This window comes from Rissa tridactyla, chromosome 2 (assembly GCF_028500815.1).
Source record: "Rissa tridactyla isolate bRisTri1 chromosome 2, bRisTri1.patW.cur.20221130, whole genome shotgun sequence".
In the NCBI taxonomy this organism is placed as follows: Eukaryota; Metazoa; Chordata; class Aves; order Charadriiformes; family Laridae; genus Rissa; species Rissa tridactyla.
In genome coordinates this window covers 149,784,880-149,805,896 of record NC_071467.1, presented here as the reverse complement: position 1 = coordinate 149,805,896, position 21,017 = coordinate 149,784,880, and the positions used below count along the sequence as shown (strand labels likewise).

General features: G+C 40.9%; 1 protein-coding gene and 1 long non-coding RNA gene across 13 annotated transcripts in view; one reads left to right on the top strand and one right to left on the bottom strand.

Moving 5' to 3' along the window:
• Window positions 1–6,165: 6,165 nt before the first annotated feature.
• On the bottom strand, window positions 6,166–14,848 carry LOC128905971 (uncharacterized). Of its 2 annotated transcripts, none has more exons than XR_008465035.1 (4): window positions 14,574–14,848; window positions 14,072–14,247; window positions 10,235–13,073; window positions 6,166–7,140 (listed from the first exon to the last, which is right to left on the bottom strand). It is a non-coding gene; the product is annotated as an uncharacterized LOC128905971 (long non-coding RNA). The 2 variants fall into 2 exon arrangements; XR_008465036.1 differs by having other exon boundaries at window positions 14,741–14,848.
• Window positions 14,849–14,962: 114 nt separating this feature from the next.
• The window catches only part of ABI1 (abl interactor 1), an 81,418-nt gene continuing 75,363 nt past the window's right edge, over window positions 14,963–21,017 (top strand). For 9 of the 11 annotated variants that reach the window (XM_054192707.1, XM_054192703.1, XM_054192701.1 and 6 more), the window contains exon 1: window positions 14,974–15,232. In XM_054192707.1, coding sequence (XP_054048682.1) covers window positions 15,116–15,232 — 117 coding nt within the window. In that variant the 5' untranslated portion in view covers window positions 14,974–15,115. Of the gene's footprint in view, window positions 15,233–21,017 lie in introns of all 11 variants that reach the window. The other 2 variants (XM_054192709.1, XM_054192708.1) reach the window with 1 other exon arrangement.

Here is a 21,017-nt window from a genome sequence, read left to right as displayed (position 1 = left end):
ATTCTTAAGCAGAAGATTATTGGATGAAAAAATGGTATGGATGAAAACTTAGGAAATTAACTGTCTTAAGTGGTTTTTTACTTTCCTTTGCACTAAAATGTTCTGGTTACTATAACGTATGTTCAGCATGACAAGCTCAATATCAAAGCTTCTGTAAATGCCAGAAAGGTTAATGAGGAAAGACATTTGCCAGTTCTTGTTCCCCAAAAAGTGTAAAAATATATCAAAGAAACTGCTGAACAGTTTTCTGAGTAAATTACTGTTGGTTTCTAAGAAAAACCCAAGAAACAGAGACAACTGAGCTGTATGAAATAGAAATGATCACTGAATCCACAGAAGTCTTTGAACGTACCTAAAAAGAGGTGTTTAAAAGTCAAGTCACTCTGCTGCAGATAAAGATGGAAATGCAGCCCTAAACTAAGCGGGGAGCTGGGCAGTCATGTCACTGTGACAACAGTTACATTGGAGCCTGTTTGTCACACTGAGCAATCCAGCAGAGGGCAGAGGGCAGTTTCGGGAGGCATTGTAAGTCTTTAACCAAAGATGTAGCCATTAAAAAGCCCAAGTCTTCAGTGTCATAGAGATTGCTTTAAAATATCCTGAAAACAAAAGTTTGTGCTACAAATTTGCTGTGCAAAAGAAACAGAACAACAAAATATGGCCTATTTCTTCTATTTGTTTGCCTAGCTTTTATTATCAGTTTTTAATCTTTCTGTAGCTTTGTTTCCTGTATTAGAGCGCTCACTATTATCCTCCTGAAGGGTTCTCTAACTATCCTACGAATCCTTATAAATAGAAATCAAGCAACCCCCCGATTTCTTTTATTTAGAATTGAATTCAGTGATGCTTTCACTCCAGTGAATTCATTCTTTCATTCTTATGTCATTCCAATATTTTAACATCTTTCTTGAATCATGGATGCTACTGCTAGGTACAGTGCTACAGTAATACTTGTATAAACATCAGAGGCAACAGAGGGCTGAGGTATTGCCTTCTCCAAACTCAATATTCTCATTCCTATGTCCAGAATTCATTGAGCCTTTTGGACGTAGAGGTGGGTGAAGGCCTCAAAGCACAGGATCCTCATACCCTACTGGTAGCTGAGTACCCACGTTGTAAGTGCGTACTCTTAAAGCTTTTGTTCAGAGTGATGGAATGGTATTTGCTTGTATTCAGTTATGCTGGTTTTGCAAATAGTTTATGGGATTAATCTATCGCACCAGCCTGTTCTTTTAATTATTTGTCACTCTCCTAATCACTGTGCTCCCTGCAAATTTTATCAGCAGTGATTTTATTGTTTTCTTGTAGATTATTCAAAATAAGTTAAACAACAAGGAGTCAAGGTCAATACACCCTTTATGACCACATTTGAAGTCTGTCAGTCATTTTTTTAACTTGATATTCACCATGATGTTTTTCTATTACAATAATAATTTGTTTTTAAAAATTTTATTGTAGTTTCTCAATCAAAATTTTATGCAGTCAGATATTTTAGGGAAACATAAATACATTTCTACAACACAGTTATGTTTATCTATCAAATTTGTATTCTCACAGAAAAGGATATTGAGTTATCCTGAATAGATGTATACTTCTCTATACATTCCTATTGATTTGCATTAATTAAATTATCCTCCTTTAATTCTTTTGTAATGGAATCTCCTATCAGTCATTCTGTTGTATACCTGGGATCAATATTAAGTTGATAGGACTACAACACCTATATATCTTTTTTCAATATTGGCACAACCTTTGTTTTCTTTCAGTGCTCTGGAACTTCTCCAACATTTAGAAACTGACTGAGAATGAATATTAACAGTCCATAATGCTCTTTGTTGGGTCATTTAAAACTCTTGGATGTGACTAATCTGTACATGCTGATTTAAGAAGATCTAAATTTAGAACCTGCACATAACTAGATCTCCTTTGATTTTCCTTTTAATGTAAAAAGTGTTTTAAACACTGTGATTAAAGATCTCTTTTTCTTGCTCTGTTCACTCTCCTGATATTTTACAGTTTCACTCTCTGTTCAAAATCCTGCAGGTGGAAGGGGCTCTGAATTTCTAAAGATTTTTTTTTAAAAGGGAGCTACACATTTCTTTGCAGATTACCTTTGACTTGTATGAACCCTTGAGATAAATGTCTGTCAGCTACCTTAGCAAATCATGCATTATAAGCAGCTCAATCCTGTTTCTAACCTTTGCAGGAGGAGGTTGTTGTTCATTTTTCACTTAATAGCTTTTGGTGTGCTCTCTCATTCTTTTGCATGGTAGTTCTAAAAAAAAATAACCTTAAAACCTACAGTTTTTGATTAGTTGGGTTGTCTATCCCAAAGTCTATATTTCTATGTCATGATAACTGTACTGTGGATGCTATTTACTGACTTCCTTTTTCAAAAAAATTAAAAAAAATATTTAAATCTTTGGAGAAAGTGCATGAACATATTTCTGGTTTATAATAGAAGAAACAATGCAATAACCGACTATACACACACATATATTTGTACATACATAATGTATAAATCCCTGATGTTATATATAAAATCGATGAATACATTATGAGCTGTTGGTAAAAGCAACATATTATTTTTAAACAGATCAAAGGAAGGGACTGGAGAGCCCGTTCCTCCCTGGAGTAGGTGGGTTGTGCTGTGGCTCCCATGGCAGTGGGGTGCTCTTCTGGCTGCACCACTCCCACCATGGCTCCCCCTTTCTTCTGCATAAACAAATCCAAAATTGTTGGGGGGGAAGAGAAAGGAATCACAGACATTCACAATACAGAGACTAAACCACTGTAACCAGAGCCCAAATATGTGTCTTTTGAAGACAAAATAGCAGTTGCACTGATGAAGTCTGTGATTATGCACATGTTCAAGCTCAACATCCTGAGCATCCCACAGATTTTGCGATAGTGAAATGAAGTCCTGTGTACATTTACAAGGTGGAGCTCTTGGCTGTCGGGAATTCTGGCCTTGTGTTTTTCTTCTGCCACCTGCCATTACCCTTATTTCTTGACTCAGATTTGCATTCAAAGTAGGACTCACAGATGGATATTTTCTGAATCATTGTGAAGGAGTTTCATGTTTGCTAGATGCTGTCATCTGCATTACTAAAACATCATTTTGCTATATTTCATTAAAAAATCTCTGTGGCATAACTGGTATAGGGAGTTGATGATAACAGAACAAATACGCACAAAAATGATCAAACGATTACATTTTTGACCTCAGATATTGAAAATATGACGTTGTCTTACATGTCTTGAAATGGGAAATTTGAAGGTACACAGAAGTAGGACAAGTCCCCAAATCAATGGGTTTGGCTATTTTACATTATTGAAAAGAGGTATAGAAGACAGGTTGGGAATGACTTGAGAAAACACACTTAAAACAGTTGTATTAAAAGTGAATGAAGGCTCATGCCCACCCTAGAAAGCAGCTCTGTGGTGCCTGCTCAGTCATTCCAAATGGACCATCTTTACTTCCTCCAGTCTGCATCTCCTTCTCATGTGCCTCAAGTTACGTGCTTCCTGGTGGGGCCCACCATATTCAGAACAGTTTGCTAACACACTGAAGCTCTTTAAAATGCATACCATGTGTGCACAAAATGTCTTCATTTATCAGATTAGCTCACAGATCAGGCGCTATTCAAAAGAGTAGACTAGTGCTAGAACAAGGGTTTCAACTTACTCTTCAGTGAAACTGAATTCCCAGTTTAGTCAAAGGCTGGGAATTAAAAACAAAGTAGACAAAAATTACTAATTTTCAAGTTTTACCCTCTTTTAATTGACAGAGTTAAACTACATTTTAATAAAGTAAATACATTTTTAAACCTCTTTCCATGAACACAGGCTGCATTCAGGCATTCCCTGCCAGCTGCTTCTGAGATGGCTGAAGAGGTGACCATCTCCTGCACATCTACAGCTGCTGACTGCTGCCCTCTGGAACCGCTCTCGTAAATGCTCCTCTGCTCATTTCAGCCCGATTTAGTTAAACAGTTTAAAGGGGCTGACCAAGTCCTCACCACAGATTTGTCTTGGTGGGGCTGTGTGAGGATGGCCAAGCCTTGGCTACAAAACTGTGCCAGCACAAGCCTCTTGCATGGATGCAAACCTCCACGGTGATGGCACAGTTGGTATTGTCACCAGGGTTAGTTACTCCACCTTGTAGTGAAGAACCAGGCCCCCGCAGATGAACTGAAGCACTTCGGCAATGCAATAACAGGAATTTCTATCCTACTGAAGCACACTTTTTGTTTTATTTGTGCTTTTATATTTATGAGGTAGACATGCTAATTCATTCACACCCACACAGAAGTCAGGTGTGTCCTAAACATCTGGGTTAGGTAGGCAGATAGGATCAATTCTTTCATCCCGCTGTGACATAATTTCATTCATGTAATGTGGCCCTCCCTGAATAATAGACGTGGCAGTGTGTTTTATAGTAAACAGATTTCTGTCCTTTCCTTTCTACAGGTATGATATTGAGAAATGGCTAAGTAAAACAAATAACTTTAATTGGTAGGGGAAGATGTGCTAAATTATCCTGAATTAATTATTGAGTAATATAATCAAATATCAAAGGAGATTTCTAAATGTCAGTAATAGCGAGAAGGAAGAAATACCATTCATACCAACCCTCCAGCTAGAACCAGAGACTTACATATTGCCTTCGTGTCCTGAATTTAGCTTTCAGAATACTGATTTATACGAAAACAAACTCTCTTGTGACTAAATCTCTTCCTACAAACCAACAGAGAAGGTTAAGAAATGGGAGTTATATCAAATGCAGTTTTAGCCACTACTATGTAAAACAACTGGTGTATTGCTTTAATAAATAGATATATGCCAACTTAGGGCAAAACATGTTCTTTCAATATTTTTGAGTTTTTCTACACGAATTCAGATGCTAAATGATACAAGAGATCTGCTTTGTGAGGAGCAAACACACAAAACCAGCCTGCTATTGTGAGATTTCTGACATGAATTAGAAATTGGTATAATTGTTCGGTATTACCCTGCATAGGAAAACCCTTATTTCATGATGAATAACCTTTTTGCTTATTTTACCTTTTGTATCTTGTGAGCTACTTTGAGACAAAATACTTCTTTTTATTTGATTAAAAACTTTCACACAAAAATGGTTATGCATTGGACAGCATAATTTATACAATCTATTTTGTGAATAAGCCCTAGCAATGGATTAAACATGAATTGTTAGATTGTTGCTGTGACCCTTATTCCTGGGCACTTATAAATAAATATATTCCCCTGTGGCTTCACTAAACCTTTGAAAAGTACATTTGTATGCAAATCTGTGAAAAGTCGTATGGCAATGTCACCCTTAGCATTGTACAAGTTGTGCAGTACCATAGCGGGCCGTGGAACAGTCTGGCAGCTGATGTATTGGAAGCTCCAGGCCGTTTTCAGTGGGAACATTTAAAATTAGAGAGCATAAAAAGCTGGGCTGTGAAGTACAGAGGACAATTTTGCCATATTCAAGAGAAGGACCGGATGGCCTGCTAGGTCTTCCTATTAATATCTTCTACTGATACACGCAAAATTCTCATCGTCATTTCCTAACTCTTATTAATATTGCCTCAGGGGTAAAATAAGTGATACCCTGACTCAGAAAATGCAGGTGTCTGCCACGTGACAAGGGAACAGTTAGTAGCTACCAGCCAGTGCTGGTGTGTCATGGCTAGTGGTGACCACGCTGGAGGGTAGCTGGGTTGTGACTGGCTCACGTGCTACTTCAATCAACACCACCTGGCTTTCTGTTGAACTGCAGCAACAGAATAATGTAAGCTATAGGCTTGTCTTACAGGTTGATGTCGTTTATATCCACCACAGAACTGTAATGGAAAATCACTTTATCGCAATTTTATTGTTCTAATAGACTATCATAGCACGAGGCTTTTCTAAATAACACTAAGAGTTAACTGAAATGAGGCTTTTTCAGTTATGAAGACATAATGTCTTTGAATGAGGTACCATATATCAGATTTGGTGCTCTTTCCCTATCGCAGAACAAGAAAGCACTTGAATACTGAATTCTTTTATCTATCTGAAATGAGATAAGTAACCTTTCAGGCCACACAATAAAAATAATTAAAAATTATGTATATCAGCCTTTTGAACAAAGATATTCAGCCCAATTCTTTTTGACAAAACAGTTTTCTTCCACTGGAAACCAAAAGATTTTTCAAAAGAGAGTCCGTTTCCACAAAAATCTGGGATAAAAAAGGCCTGCCCCCTTTATCAGCCTGTATGGCAATACCTGGCCAAGTATCATGTTGTCTATGAGGCTCTAGGATGATGGCACTCACTAGATAATTAAATGGTCAATATATTACTTCAACCTGTTAAAGAGTTAAGTGTACAGTTAACATCAGCACCAACATCAGGATTTGGCTTTTCAGCCAAATACATAGCAGGAATAACTGGCAATGATCGTAGACTGTGGTCCACAGTTCTCTGTAAACTATTGTGAGAAAGAGAGAGAAAATAAGCTCCTGAGTCCAAGTCTTCATCTTGTGTGGGAAGTGTCTCTATTTTTTTAGTGCTCTCCTCAGCCCGCCTGTTCTCTGCCATCATCATCTCATCCTGTTACACCACATACCTAAACAATCTACATCACTGTTCCTCTGACCTATTCTTCTCCTCCCCCTCTTTCACACCTGTACTTGCCCTTTCTTTTTGGCTCCTGTAAATCTCTCCACTTTCTTGTCCCAGAATTCATCCTACTGTTATATTCCAGGTGCCAGGGAATACAATCCTTCTGTACCATCATCCATCACAATGATACCGTGTATTCGAATGAATAAATGCAGAAAAAATTTCTTAGCCCTTGCAATGCACAGTGAAACATCATCAGCACAGCCCAATTCCTCAGTGGATGTACCTTAACTCTTAAAAACTCTACTGAGAGTATGCAAATATATTGCTTTTAGAAACTTAGGAATTAACCAAATGTCAGGTTTTCTCAGGAAGAGCAGGAGGTATGTCCGTTAATATAGCCTTGTGCCAAATTTGAAAGTCCTCATTCAAAATATAGAGCTGCTGGGCTTTGATCTCTTGGCTGAAATATTCGTAATGGATTCAATAGAACACATTTCTTCTTGTTTCCTTCTCACAAGTTCCCTGTAGGGGAAAAAAAAGTCTGAAATAGAAATATGTGCTACTAGGGCTAAATTAAGACTGACAAAGGTATAAGCAACTGAAAGCAAAGCATTACAAAGGGAAACTTAACTAGAAATTTCACATACAGTACAGTGAGGTATCTATACTATATCTTCCATGTAAAACAGCATCTCGATCTCTTTTGCAGTCAGATAAATAAATAATAAATCTTTTTTTCCTTAATGTTTAAGCAAAGGTATCTAGTTATGAGATGTCTTGCAATTGATGTAAAAACCTAGATAGGCTCCACCTGATATACTGAAGAAATTTTGAGAAGTACAAACATGTCAGGTACAGAGTGAAGAGTCAGACATTTAAAGAGAAGTGCTGACAAGCATAATTAACCCGCTTCACACTCAGAATTATTTAAAGAATGACCGGACACTTTTAATAGAGTAAGTACATATTTATTACATGTCAGTGTTTAAAAATCCCAACCCTTTAGGAAACACATTGGCCAGAAAAAATACTGTGGGATTATTATAGTTATGACCAAATAAATTGAAATATCCACAGCTAATGTTGACATCAAATAGTTGAGCATAGCAGGAAGCTGCCATCGGTAATTTACATATTCACTTCTAATTGTGCCTGTGCATCATAAAGATAGTTCATATTTGCATTTGCTGCCCTCTGAACCAAGTCATTCTCCAGTGGCATATATTCGCTTTCACTGCAGGTAACTTTCATTAGTGGTAATTAAAGGACAATTTTTACTGCATTCTACCACAATAAGTGGTTGCTGAGATTGATTAATATCTAAACTAAGTTTGAGACATGTAATCAATCTCATAGGCACATGAGATTGTTCCTGTTATGCAATGAAAACTAACAGGAAAGAAAACCCCTATTTATTCTGAATAGCCATGCTTACCCTTTAAATTCATTTGGATTGCGCTAAATGGCCTGATTTATTTTTAAACATTCCCAACAGAGAATAGCCTTAGTCTATCTGTAATGACTTTTACCCTCATTATCTGCACAGTCTGTGTTTGGGCTCTGCCTGGGACAATACCAAGGAGGATGTCAATGTTATCTTAGTGTGGAAATAATTTTCTAGCAGACAACTGCACCTGGGGGTTGCCGTGCATCCAATCCCGTTCCTTTTTCCTTCAATACCTATTGAAGATATTCCTTTTCAAAACACTGCTGAACCCCACAGACTCCATATTGCTTCCAGTTGAAGCTTTACTCTTTCACTGGGAGCTGGAACAGACCCAATAACTGTGATGGTTTTTACTTGTTGAAAAAAAATACTATTATGCTTGCCTTATTTTGCCATCCAAATATTGTGCTGAGAAGTATTATCACTGCAGAATTGCTGTCAAATATTTATTTTTATTGGGAAAATAGCACTCTTTCTGTAGTAGCATGATGTTATCATTTAATTATTTTTTCTTTTCTGCTTTATGATGGAAAGCTGCAATTCAATGAAGTATATATTTAAATGCAAAAGAGGCATACCCATTAATCAGTACAGAATATGAATGCTTTTAATCTGCATCAAAAACACTGTGGGGCTTGGAAAAACACCAATCTTTTAAATAGGAAGTATATAAAAGTAATTCCTATCCATGCTCACACTTTCTCAAATACAATGAAAAACTGCAATTGTGCAATTAAATTATCTTCACAATAATATAATCTTTTAAGGCTTTGCATTATGCTAAGAACATTTTGATGAGTCTTTGATTTCTTTGTATTTAGCATAAAAGTGGACATACATAAATAATTTCAATTGATAAAAAAATTCAAAAATCCATAGAGATAGATCAAATGTTAGTTCTGAAACACTGAGAACTGAAACATAGATGTTCACTGCTTTCTGTTTTTTACCCATCCAATTTATGTACAGACACTTAGTACTGAAGATAGAAAATAAATTAGGCTAGAGATTGCAGTTAGGTATAGCCATGAGTGTGGACTAATCAATTTTGATGTGCAGGTAAACTAGATGATGGTACTATTACAGGCAACTCTCCATTATCTGGGATCACGGGAGACTAGGAACCATTTTGTTCTCACGGAGAACCGAAAAACCTCAATATTAGAGATGCTCCAAGGAACACCAGAGACACTTCAGTTCTCTATAGAGTAAATATCGTCCAGAAGAGCTTATTAACTCTGGATTCAGCACTAGCCAGTGGTCTCAAGACACCACTTGCAGTGTTACATGAATTTGCAAAGCCATTTTAGGCTCTATATCTCAAGGAAGCAGTTATACTCCTGATGACCCTGCAAATAATGTCTGAGCCAATAAGCCCCACTAAGCCTGGGGTGGCCCTACAAGTATATGCATTCACTCTGGATCATTTTTGTTCATAGCCTTTATCAAGCAGTGCAAAACAGGACAGAAATGGTGCTAATGGTATTTTCAAACTTTAAAACATTTCTCAAGAGCTTGAGCAGTGTTTTTTTCCTGCTAGAGATGCTCACTCCAAAAAGCTAAGTGAGTAGGACACTACTGACATGGGGCACCCACCTTTTCAGTGCCTGCTTTCAAGTCAGGGACGCAGGAGACTTGCCTTTGGATCTGCTACATTCCCTTTCACTGCTAATTATCCAAATATTGCTTTCTTCTGGGCAAGGTGTCTTTCTTTCTGCTTTTGACCAGAAGCTCTATGCGGGGTGAGAAACCTTTCCCAGGGAAAGTTTTATTTCATATATACATATCAAAGAAAGTCTTACATTTTAAAGGACTGGCATCCTCCAACAAACAGCTATTTAATCAGGAAATTCCAACCTGCCCTCTAATGAGTGGGCCAAGCCTGCACGGGTCTATTCAGAAAGCTGACTTTCACTCAGTACCTACCCTTTGCAACGGGATTGATTCTTTCCATATTTAAACTACCCCCCAAAGCCATTAAATAAAAGAAGGCCAAAAAACATTTGCTAATAAAAAGGATTACTGCTAGAAATTCACCTCCTCCTTTAAGTGGTTGCTTTAAAGCCAGCCCTTCCTCAAAATGTTTTTATAATAAAATAGTTTAGCCTCATTTGTTACTGGTGTAAGAAGAAAGCCATCTTGTCATTTGTCACACAATACCCATGTTACCTGGTTTAGATCTAGGAAGAAAGAAACGGGTTTTCTTGAGGTTCTGCGTATGTACAGCTGCATGACCAGGGTCTGGATGCTCCACTTTTCCCATGCTCTTAGGGCAGTGGATGCCTCCTCTGCCTTGCCAGTATTTTGAGGGATTAAGATATGCCTGCCTTGCGGTGGGCAGCTGGAAATGACAGCAGCAGAAAGGACCAAGATGGGGAGCTGGGAACAGAAGATATGGGAGGAATTCTTTGATGCAATGAAAAAGGAAAGGCAAAATCAGGAGGCAACCTGGTGGCTGGAGGCTGAGCTGAGAAAGATGAAAGAATGAACACCAAAAATGAAAGAGGCCAAAGGAACAGGGGATTCAGTGGAACATGGGAGGGGAACAAGTGAGATGCCAGACTGAGAAAAGGCTAGTGGGGGTGAGAGAAAAGGAAGGACTGTTGACATCACAGCACTGCTGAGGAGCGAAGATAAGCACAGAGGAAGGATGAAGAGGAGAGAGTTTTATGAAAAATGAGGTTGAGACAGAAGGCAAATCCTGCGAGTGAAAATACATTAGAGGAGAAAGGTCATGTCAAAATACAGTAAAACTATTTATTTTTGTGCCACTCTTGTGCATTCTTGAAGCCGCAATTTTGAATCTTATTATTTTTGTGCTCTCCGGCAGCTCAGGCTGCCTAGCAATGCCTGGCTGGCGTGTGCTGGCTGTGCCTCACAGAGCTCGCTGGCTGCCTAGCAACTGGCAGGGGGGTGCGATGGGGTCCCTGGACCAGGCTCAGGGATGCAGCCCTTCCCCAAACACCCCTGCTCCCGTGGCAAGGCAGGAGGGAGCATCTCCAGTTGCTACAGCTGTGATGAAAACCTTAATAACATTAATTGGAAAAAAGGGCACACAGACATGCCCATGAGAGCGCGGAGAGCCTGACAAATTGTCTCTGGGAAGTGGGAACAGCCCCATTCATCTCTGCAATACTCAGACACACCGTGATGAAAACTGAAATATCAATACGGGTAATTATTCCATTTCTTAAGTAAGGCTCTGTGGGCTAGATCTAAAGCACAGGAAGGCAAACCAACACAGCTATGTAGCTTCTTGATGGCTACTTCTAATTTGGTATAGGAAATACCAAAAAGGTGACTTTTGCTCCCAGAAAAAAAAAAAAAGAAGAAAAAAAAAAAGCAGCATTAAGTATTCATGCAAGATTGTCCCAGTACAGCCACACTTTTGTAAGTATATCACTGTAATCAGCAAAATTTTCTTACAAGAACATGGGACTTGGCATTTGGCAGTAGAGCTGATGTGACTGATCTGAACAGCCCTTCTGTGCTTCCTGCTGCCCCTTCAGATCCCTCACCTCCCTTTGCATTGCACTGTCCAAAGTGCTTGTGTGGCTAACCAACCAAATCAGGAATTGATCCAGCTGAGAAACAGTCCAACAAAAAATTGTTATTTTCCAATCAACACTACCGAAGCAAGTACTCTTCCCAAGGGAAAAACAAAGACACGTGTCAATCTGTGGCCTAGAAAAGGGAATAGACAGTTACAGAGCTACACAAATTACAGTGCAGAAGTCGCTTTGATGCTGCTACTTTGATGCTGTTCTGAACAGGTGCATTTAGAACATAGTCACATTTTTCTCTCCTGGTCAAAAATGGGCTATGTCCCAGAAGGACAGTATTGCCCCTGGAGATCAATCATGCCCCACTGAGGAGAAGTATGGACAGTTGAGATGCTGAGAGGTATATAAGCACATTTTACTCTGGATGGGAACTCATTCAGGTGATCGTTTGGGTGGAGCTTGAAAAGCAGCATTACATTTTTTCCTTTACCAGTCCAGCTGCCTCAGACAGGAAAGTTTTCATTCCCAGCTCTCTTGCGCACCTGAAGTATCTTAAGAAAGTTACTTTTCCTTCTAATCAGTGGTTTATTGTCTGGAGCAATGAGAAAGCGCGATAATTTAAAAAAAAAAAAAAACAACAAACCAAACCCAAAACAAAACAAACCAGAACATAATAGTTTCTGAAGAAAAACACAGTGAACACAGTTCAGATGCACACTAGTATCTTGAGCAAAGGTCAGCTGAAATCCAAGGTTTATTGGCTCTGGCTCAGAGATGGCTCTGCTAAATTTGGCTGGCATTTGCATAGCCACCTGAATGTTCACTGTGCTTTCAGGTACTCTGGAATCGCTTGGTGTACACACTGTGCACACTCATGGAGCCAGCTTGGGTCTACTGCATCTGAGTTAATGAACCCTCCAAGAACCTCAGATATGAGGAACACACTGTGAAGACACTCAAGTGACCCTGCAGAGAGTCATTTTGAAAGCAGGAGGGCTAGCACGAGGCAGGAGCTAATAAGGCCTGTTGATCTAATCAGTTGAGCACGTCCTCACCACAATTCCCAGTGCATCTTGTATTGTGTGGCCCTCGCAGCAGTACTGCTGTGGTTCTATGGGACTAAGTTTAAAAGTCCTGCTGGAGGTGACTTAGCTCAGCGTGGAGCCAGCTTGGGTGTTTCTGTGTCTACCACAGGTCCACGTACCAGGCATCAGGATAAGGCCCGGCAGTGCCAGGAAGGCTGAAGAAAAGTCACAACGCAGATGTCACAAGGTGGCGCTCTTTGACGCGGTCTTCCAAGGTCTTGCGTTGTGAGCCCATTTGGAGGTAGAATTGGTAGGGTTTTTGGTTTGTGCAAGGCCTTTTGGGTCGAGATCCGTTGGGGGGAAAGGGGCTGTAAGCCCTCCTGAAGCCTCTGCTCTATTGCTTGAGGCGGGTGCATTTACTGGGAGCCGGCACTGCCCCGCTCAACTGCTGTCCTGCCATCTGCTGTAGGACTTGGTTGCCTGCAAAGTGAAGCACGATACATTTAGCAACTCATTTTTCTCATGCTGAAAAAAGTTGATGTGCAAGGCTCCACACATCTGCCATCTCTTGGTATAGGGGCAGCAATAACATTTTAAGAAGAGCTGACAACAGTTGTGCTACATTTGAGGATGTTAACAGCTTCCACGAAGTCAATCCGTGATCTGTAGGCAATTACAGACTCATCCAAGCCAATGGGTGTTAAGCAATTTGGAGCCAGACTGACTAGAGAAATCAAATTTCTCTTTGTATTATGATAGCTGGAAACAAGAAGTGCTCAAGATGGTTTCTGATCACTCTTGCCCTGGGACCCATTAAAAGCTCGTCTATATCTCAATACTGTTGCAGATAAAATTTAATTATTTTACATTAAAAGGGTACTTAGAACCCAAAATAAAATGTTTTATTGGAAATCACATGCTGTCCTAAAGAGAGTTATTGAAGCCACTTTGGAAACAATTTTGCTAAGCTGCCAAATGAATTAACCATCAGAAGACAGCAATGTAGATGCATTTCTATCCCACAGCAAGTGCTGCGAATGTACCAGCTCCTTCCTCTGCTGTCCCAGACAGCACTCAAATACCTCTCCCAGCACTTGTCTAACTGTTCCTGGCCAGGGGGTGGTTTTTCCTAACTCCAGCTACAAAGACCTTCCCAGGCTCCGTACCATTCATCCTCACTTCCATGGTTCTAGACCGAGGTGCTGGATTTTGCTGACCTCAGAGGGGAAGGGAGAGCTATTTTTCCTCTCCACCTTGATTTAGAGACACCAGCAGGTATACCAAAGGATCCTGACTGGAACGGTTTCCAGTGCTGCAAACAGGAGTCCAGAGGACGTGCAAAATACCATACAATTATACAGAGATGAGGCAGTCTGCTCTTACTATAATTTGTTTGAGAATATTTTTTACCGAAACGTGCTAACTTTTCACCGCTGTGGGTTTCTCTGGGACAACTACTAAAATGCAAGTACTGTTACCGGTTGCGTTTGTAACTGCGAACACACAGCACACGCAGCCAAGGCGTGAATAACGGGCCTCGGAGACAGCTTCTTCTGGAGCTCTTACTCACTGCAAAGGCAGGCTTGGACACCCCAGCATAGAAGCCACCTGCTGTTATTGGCTTTTCTTCTGGTATGATCACAGAAACAGGATTCTGCTTAAAACAAAAACATGCGAGAAAGATTGTATTAAACAATCACCAGACCCTTATTTTCCACACCTTCGCAACAACCAGAGGAGGCCCTTAATGGTGATTCAACAACTGAGGTAAAAGAGTGGCGGGAATAATGTATCTATCTCAGCCATTTAAATTCTTCTTATGAAACTAAAATCAGAAAAATGCTAATTGTCAATTATTACTTCTACGCAAGACTTCACAAAGATCTACACAGCTTAGAATCAGTATTTCTCCCTCCACCTTGGGATAACCCTCTGGGAAGGGATTAATTACCCCTAACCGCGATGCTCTTATTGCTTTACCAGTTTTGTTGTCACCTTGCAAATCTCTAGCCTGACGGGAGGCCAGATAATCAGGGCAGCGCTTCCCTCCCAGACACTTTTGGCCTCTCCCGGGGAGACGGACGGCCTCAGGCCACCACTGGTGGGGCAGGGGCTTTTCGTGAGGGGGACGGGGGAAGGACACAAACCCAGAGGGACGGTCAACCAGCCCTGCTGCCGCCCTCCCGCCGCAGGGGCCCGCCATCTCCCCATAGCGGCCGTGGGCGGCGGCCATGAGTAGCGCCCGCTCCGCCTCCCCTCACTCCGCGCCTGCGCGCTGTGGGCGCGGCGCTGCCTACAGCTCCCGGCTTGCTTTGCAAAGCGGGGGTGGGGATTCTTTCTTTTTTTTTTTTTTTCTTCTTTTTTTTTTTTTTCCCCTCCCCTCGGAGGGGGAAGGATGGGTGGGGAAAGCGAGCGCTCACGAAAGCGAGGCGAGGAGGAATCCCACAATACCAGGCGGGTTGCGAGCCCGGCGCTGCCGCTGTCTCTTTAATGCAAGAGGAAGCGATGCGGAGGGGTGGAAAATGGCAGAGTTGCAGATGTTGCTAGAGGAGGAAATCCCTTCTGGCAAGCGGGCTCTGCTCGAGAGCTACCAGAACCTCACTCGAGTCGCCGACTACTGCGAAAACAACTACATCCAGGTGAGGGGTGGCGGGGCAGCGCACCGGGGCCGGCGGGGAGGCTCGGCTCTCCGGTGCGGGCGGTGGGGCCGGAGCCGCCTTGAGGGGCAGCGCGGCGCCCGGCTGCCCCCGCCGCGGCTCCCCGCCCTGCAGCCGCTCCCCCGGCTTTGCCTTTTCTTTCAACTTTTCCAGCCGAATGACCGGGCTTCCCTCCCCCCGGCTCCGAAGGGGAAGGGAGGGGGTTATTATGTCAGTCCGGCTCGGAGGGTGTGTCTTTTTTTTTTTCCTTTTTTTTTTTCTTCTTTTTTTTTTTTCTTCTTCTGTATTTATTTATTATGAGTCACATCCCGGAGACCTCCCTGGGCGGAGGGTGAGTGGGGTGTGAGGGCTGGTGAGCCGCTCCGTGTGGCCGCCTCAGACCCGGTACCTCAGGTTTCCCCCCACCCCCCACCCGCCCTCGCTTCCCGGCGGCGCGGCTCCCTCCCGGGGGGAAGCCGGCGGGCCCCGGGGCGGCGGTTGGTGGCGGTTGGTGACGGTTGCTGAGGCGGGCAGCGCCGCGCCTCACGTGGAGCGCGGGTACCGGGCGGCCCCTCCGCCGGAGCGGCGGGGCCGCCATCCTCGGGGGGCGGAAGGGGCCCCGCACGCCGCTGACATCACGAATTCGGTCATGGGCGGCAATCCGCGGTGCGGCGGGTCCTCCGCGGCGAGGCCCGAGGGGAGCCGCGTTGGTGGCGTGGGGTCCGCAGCGCCGCAGCGAAGGGTTTGCGGCGGCGGGGAGCTGCCCGCGTACCGGCGCGGATGGGGGAGCGGGAGGTGGCGTTTCAAAATGGCAATCTGTGCCGCCCGCAGGCTCTGTCGTGCAAACACCCGGCCACGGTAACAGCGGGCCGGGGCTCCGGTGCCGGAAGAGGCTCCGCTGGTTGTAGCGTGTCTCCACCAGTCGGTGTGGATTTTTTTTTACCCCCTTAGATGGCCAGCGATTTTTTGCCTTGCTTGAAGTCTGTCTTTCTGAAGCCACTTTAAGCACAATTTACTATTATTATTATTTTTTCAGGATTTGCAGCACATAACTCTCTAAGTCTGTATATTTAGTCATGCTGATCTGGATACAGAACCATCTAGAGATTCTCAAATTCAACTTTTTCCTTTTAGTCAAAAAATTGAAGAGGAAAAGCAAATAAGCTCCACTGTACTTACTAGACAGCTTGTAAAGTGAACTTGTTGAATCTAATACAAGGCTATCTGTCATGACTAGTTAATACAAGTTGTTAAATTATCTGTCCTCCTTCCTTGTTGGTAAGCTGTCCTACTGTTTTCAGTAATGGAGCAGCAAATTTGAGAACACAGCTTTAATAATATGAAGTTGTTTTAATCCAAGTAGTTCATTTAAAAAAAAAAAAAAACAACTGCTCTAACAAGCCATATTTTTTCAGATTTTTTTTTTTGTGGTATGTGAGGTAGTATGAGTTAATGTCTATTTACTCTTCCGAGTTGTTTGCTCCACCCAAAGAAAGCTGCTGATATAAATGCTTCTAAGAGGCGAGGTTCATTTGGTTTTACTCATGGGAAATATGACAAGTACATGAGCGTGGTAATTGCAGCACAAGTTTTGACCTGTCTCCTGCTCCTGACTTTTTCCCCTATGTCAGAAAGTTACAGAGAATCTTCACTTACATCATTTTCTTTGGAGTCCTAAAACTTGTCTTTTCTTCAAGCAAACAAATAAAAAAACACAACACTTGAGCTAGTTCTCATCCAGTCATTTGGGGTGGGTTTTCTTTTTCTTTTTTTTTTTAAATTGGTATCTCATTTTCACCTCAAGTATCAAGGGCAGCTGGATGTGGGATTGGTGCGGTCTGTTTTATCTGTGTACAGCTGTGTTTACCCCTTTTGAAAGGAAGCTGGAGTTCCAAAATTCCTAATGAGGACTGCTGCAGTAGCTTTGAAAAATGCATACCCTGCTTGTATTGTACCCTCATTATACGTTTACTCAATAAAAATGGCAAATATATTGATAAAATCACATATATCTTTTTTTTTAATGTGTGATGGAGGTGGGTTTTTTAATCAGCACTTTGTATAAAGCCATCTGCGCTCCAGTTGGACTACTGAACAGATTATACTTCCAGTGCCTGTGGTGGGGCCACTGCAGGATTAGGCAATGTGACACAGGGCACTGGGTTATGAGATCTGGGAGTGTGTGTGTATTGTGGGATGGGAAGGGAGGAAAGGAGAGGAAGAGGCTTAACCAACACATAATACGAAGCATTTGTATTTAATGTAATTAAGCATTTTATAAAAAAGGCAGGCCAGAACAGAGAACCTGGCCATGAAGTGAGTGTTAAAATAGTTCAGAAGTGGCTACACATCGTAATTTAACCCGTTGCACATAACTGACTCAATCTGGCCTCTTTGAGTTTGGATAGCTTTGAATTTGGAGAGCTTTCTCTCATTCTGTGGGAAAGGCTTATTTACTCTTAGTAGGAAAACTTGCTGTGCGCTGTCACCCCCTCTGCATTGTGGTATTGAGGTGGAACAAGTTTGTCTGACTATTCTGAGTGCTGATGCTAACAATTTATAGTAACTGTAATAGCACTCGGTTATTTATTCAGAAAGTCTTGATGTTCTTGGTCTTATGTTTTATATTCTTTGCTTATTTAAGCAGGAAAGTTGTTTCCTACCCCCAGTATTGCTATATTCAAACTAGCTGTATTTTTGGATCTGAAAACATATGAATCTATTTTGTCTCTTTCACTTAATCTGGGAAACTTTTGATAAAATTTCAGTCGTGCTGATTGTTTTGAAGAGAATATGGCTTCGATGTGTTTAGGGATTACTCAGGGAAAAAAAAGGGAGGGAGGGAAACTGCTGGGTGGAACTTGTCTCCCTACTGATGAAGGTACCTCTGTTGACAGTAAGCATCCTTTTACTGAAGCATTTAGGAAAGATAACAGCATTTGCAACACTCAAGTTGAAAATTGCCGTTCTTGGAAAAGTGGGAAGCAGTTTCTTGCTAAGGTAAATTGTGAATGAATTGGAATGCCAGGCAGTAGTTTGCCCTCCAGACCATCTGTATTCTGGTTATCTAGAAGGTTTATCTGATAGGAAAGGAAAAGAATTTGGGAGAAGCAGAGCAAATAAGTTTCTAAGGAAGATCTGCAGTGCTAAAAGGAAAGTACTGTGTGGGGGTAGTCTTGGGGGGGATGGGAGAGAGAGGGAGACAGAAAAAAGGGAAAGGAAACCAAATGTAGAAGTAGTAAGTGAAGGAAGTTGTGATGTTATTGGTGGGGGTTTTGGCTTTGACTAGAAGGAAAAAGGTAGCATAAGTACATTACTGTATTTAATTTGTGACAGGATTTAAAATCTGTTGTTTCTGGTTGGAAGCTTCAGTGACAAGCAGGTAAAAAATTAGATTCCTATTTCCTTTTAGATCAGAGACTTAAACTGAGCAGTTTTAAGAGCAGGTTTTCGACCTTGAATCTTTAAATGGAAGCATGTTTTTGTCTCCTGAAGTAAGTTTTTCTAAATATAGGGAAATCACATTTTTCCTGATATTTTCTAAACGTTTTTTCTGTCTGTGTTTAGAATACTGATATGACTCTGCTCTCTTATGGTGGAGATGTTAGCTTGTGAATTGTATACGTTTATAATAATGTACAGTGAGATTGAGTGAGAGGAGGAGTGATGAAACTGTCTTATAACGGAAATAAATGAAGCTGCTTCTTAGATGCCATATAAATGTAAGTTCCAGTACCTAATGCCTTCCCCAAATCCTTTTGCCTGCAAATAAAATCTGGGACTAACCCCTTTCAGTGTGCATGTAACCGTGAAAGGTTATCTGAAAATCAGTAGCATAAAGCTGAAGATACTAGTGAGGAATTTCATCAGTGTCCTAAACAGAATGAACTTTATCAGTGCTAATACAGAAATAACATAGGGAGTTAAAGCACTTACAGTTCTAATTAATGATTCTTCAGCTGAAAATATTAATGTCCACAGAGATTCTCCAGTCAATTTCCTGGCTGAATTGAATTTCTTTCAGGTTTTTAATAACTTATTTTACAATAACTAGCTTATGAAGCATTAGAATGATGCCAGGAAACCTTCCCTTCCTTTTGAACAACTTCAGGTGACTGGTGTAGCAGAGAGGCCTGTCTGTGCTATAAAACACTGCTTACAACTCTCCCCAACCGTCTAAATTGGATGTTTCTTATAGTCTTGTTTACGCATAGGCAGATATATAGTTTTCATCAGTCTTTTTGCTTCCTTACCGCTTGGAGGATTCATTTGTAATTTTTTGTTTTAAGCTCAAATATGATTTTAATATCACTGTGAAAACCTTTAAATTAAGAGCTTGGAATATGTACTACTTGTGTAAATTCTGATCTTCATGGTCTCTCGTGGGTAGATTTAGCAGCTTTAGAAAATAAATTGAGAGACCTTTTAAGGAAGTAAGTGCTGTGTTGCCTAAATGCGTGGGTTTTTTTGTTGTGATGTTATTTCCTTCTGTAGCTTCCAACTGGTATGTGGAAACTGAACGGTGAGTTAACAAGCTATTCTGGGTAAAAGAGACGAAAGCAGGGAGAGATTTCAGTTTGACTGCTATTAAAAAATTTAAAGTCTCTTTCCAGTTGGTAGAAAAATAAATGTTTGAGGTTGAGCAGAAGTGTTGCATACAAAAGTTTCACAAATCCTTTTGTTATCTTCCAGTATGCATATGGGAATCATTTCTGTTTGATAGGTTGAATGTTCTGTACTTCTTATACAGTAGATAGTACATATTGGAAAGGAAATAACTTTTTTGTGTTTTTTCTTTTTCCTTAAATGTTGTTATCAGATCTGACGCTTGGTTTTGTTGCCTGGTGTGCGGAAAGTGGCTTAGCTTAGTTCAGTACAAAGAAGTTCACTCAGAATGTCTAATTCAGGAAATGACCTGCTTTAAAAGGATAAACTTCTTAAATTGTCACTAATACAAATCTTTTACATGCTGTAAGAACTTGCATGTTTTATGTTCATAGGTTAATTAGTTTGTATCGAGAGTAAATACAGTGATTTTTTTTTTCCTGGTTTCATTGCTAAATTTGGAACACTACAAAAAAAAAAGCCAAACAAAAAACCCACACAAATCAAGCTAGTTCACTTTCTATAATGCCAAAATATAATTCAAAATTAGAGAGCTTGAGAGCAGTGAGAAATTATGGATATACCATCCATTACCCTAGGTAGGTTTAAATCATATTTAATAAAAGGTGTTAGCTTATACTTTTAAATACTGTTCTTTTTTAAGGTTGTTTAAGCATTTAAGTTTGCCATCATTGTAAAAGGCACTGGCTGTTCTGTGTGTGCGTTTTTGTGTGGGTTTTTTTTTAATAATAATAATTTGGGTACAGGCTTGTAGCTCTTCTGGGCATTGTATAGGTCTTCTGTGCCAGCGCGTTGTCTGTGTTTTGGAAAATACAGCTTTATATTTAGCTTGAAAGCAGCAGTAAGACAATAGTGCAGCTTCACTGAATCAGCAAGCAATTACCCTGTGTATACAGGAAACGGATCCTGGAGTGTTGTGTGTCTGTTTTTTGTCCAAAGGAGGTAGATGGTACGAGACCAGTTTTTCCAAATTTGAAATGTTTCGATTAATTTTGGTACATTTGGTTTAAGAAACCAGCAAAATGTCATCTGCTTTTTCTGATACGCTTTTTCATTAGTATTTCAGCAGGTGATTTGTGTCAGCATTGTGCTACCTTAATCAGGTGCAGTAAAGTGGATTGGGATAAGCTTTTACAGGTGTGTACCACTTCTTCCACAAAGG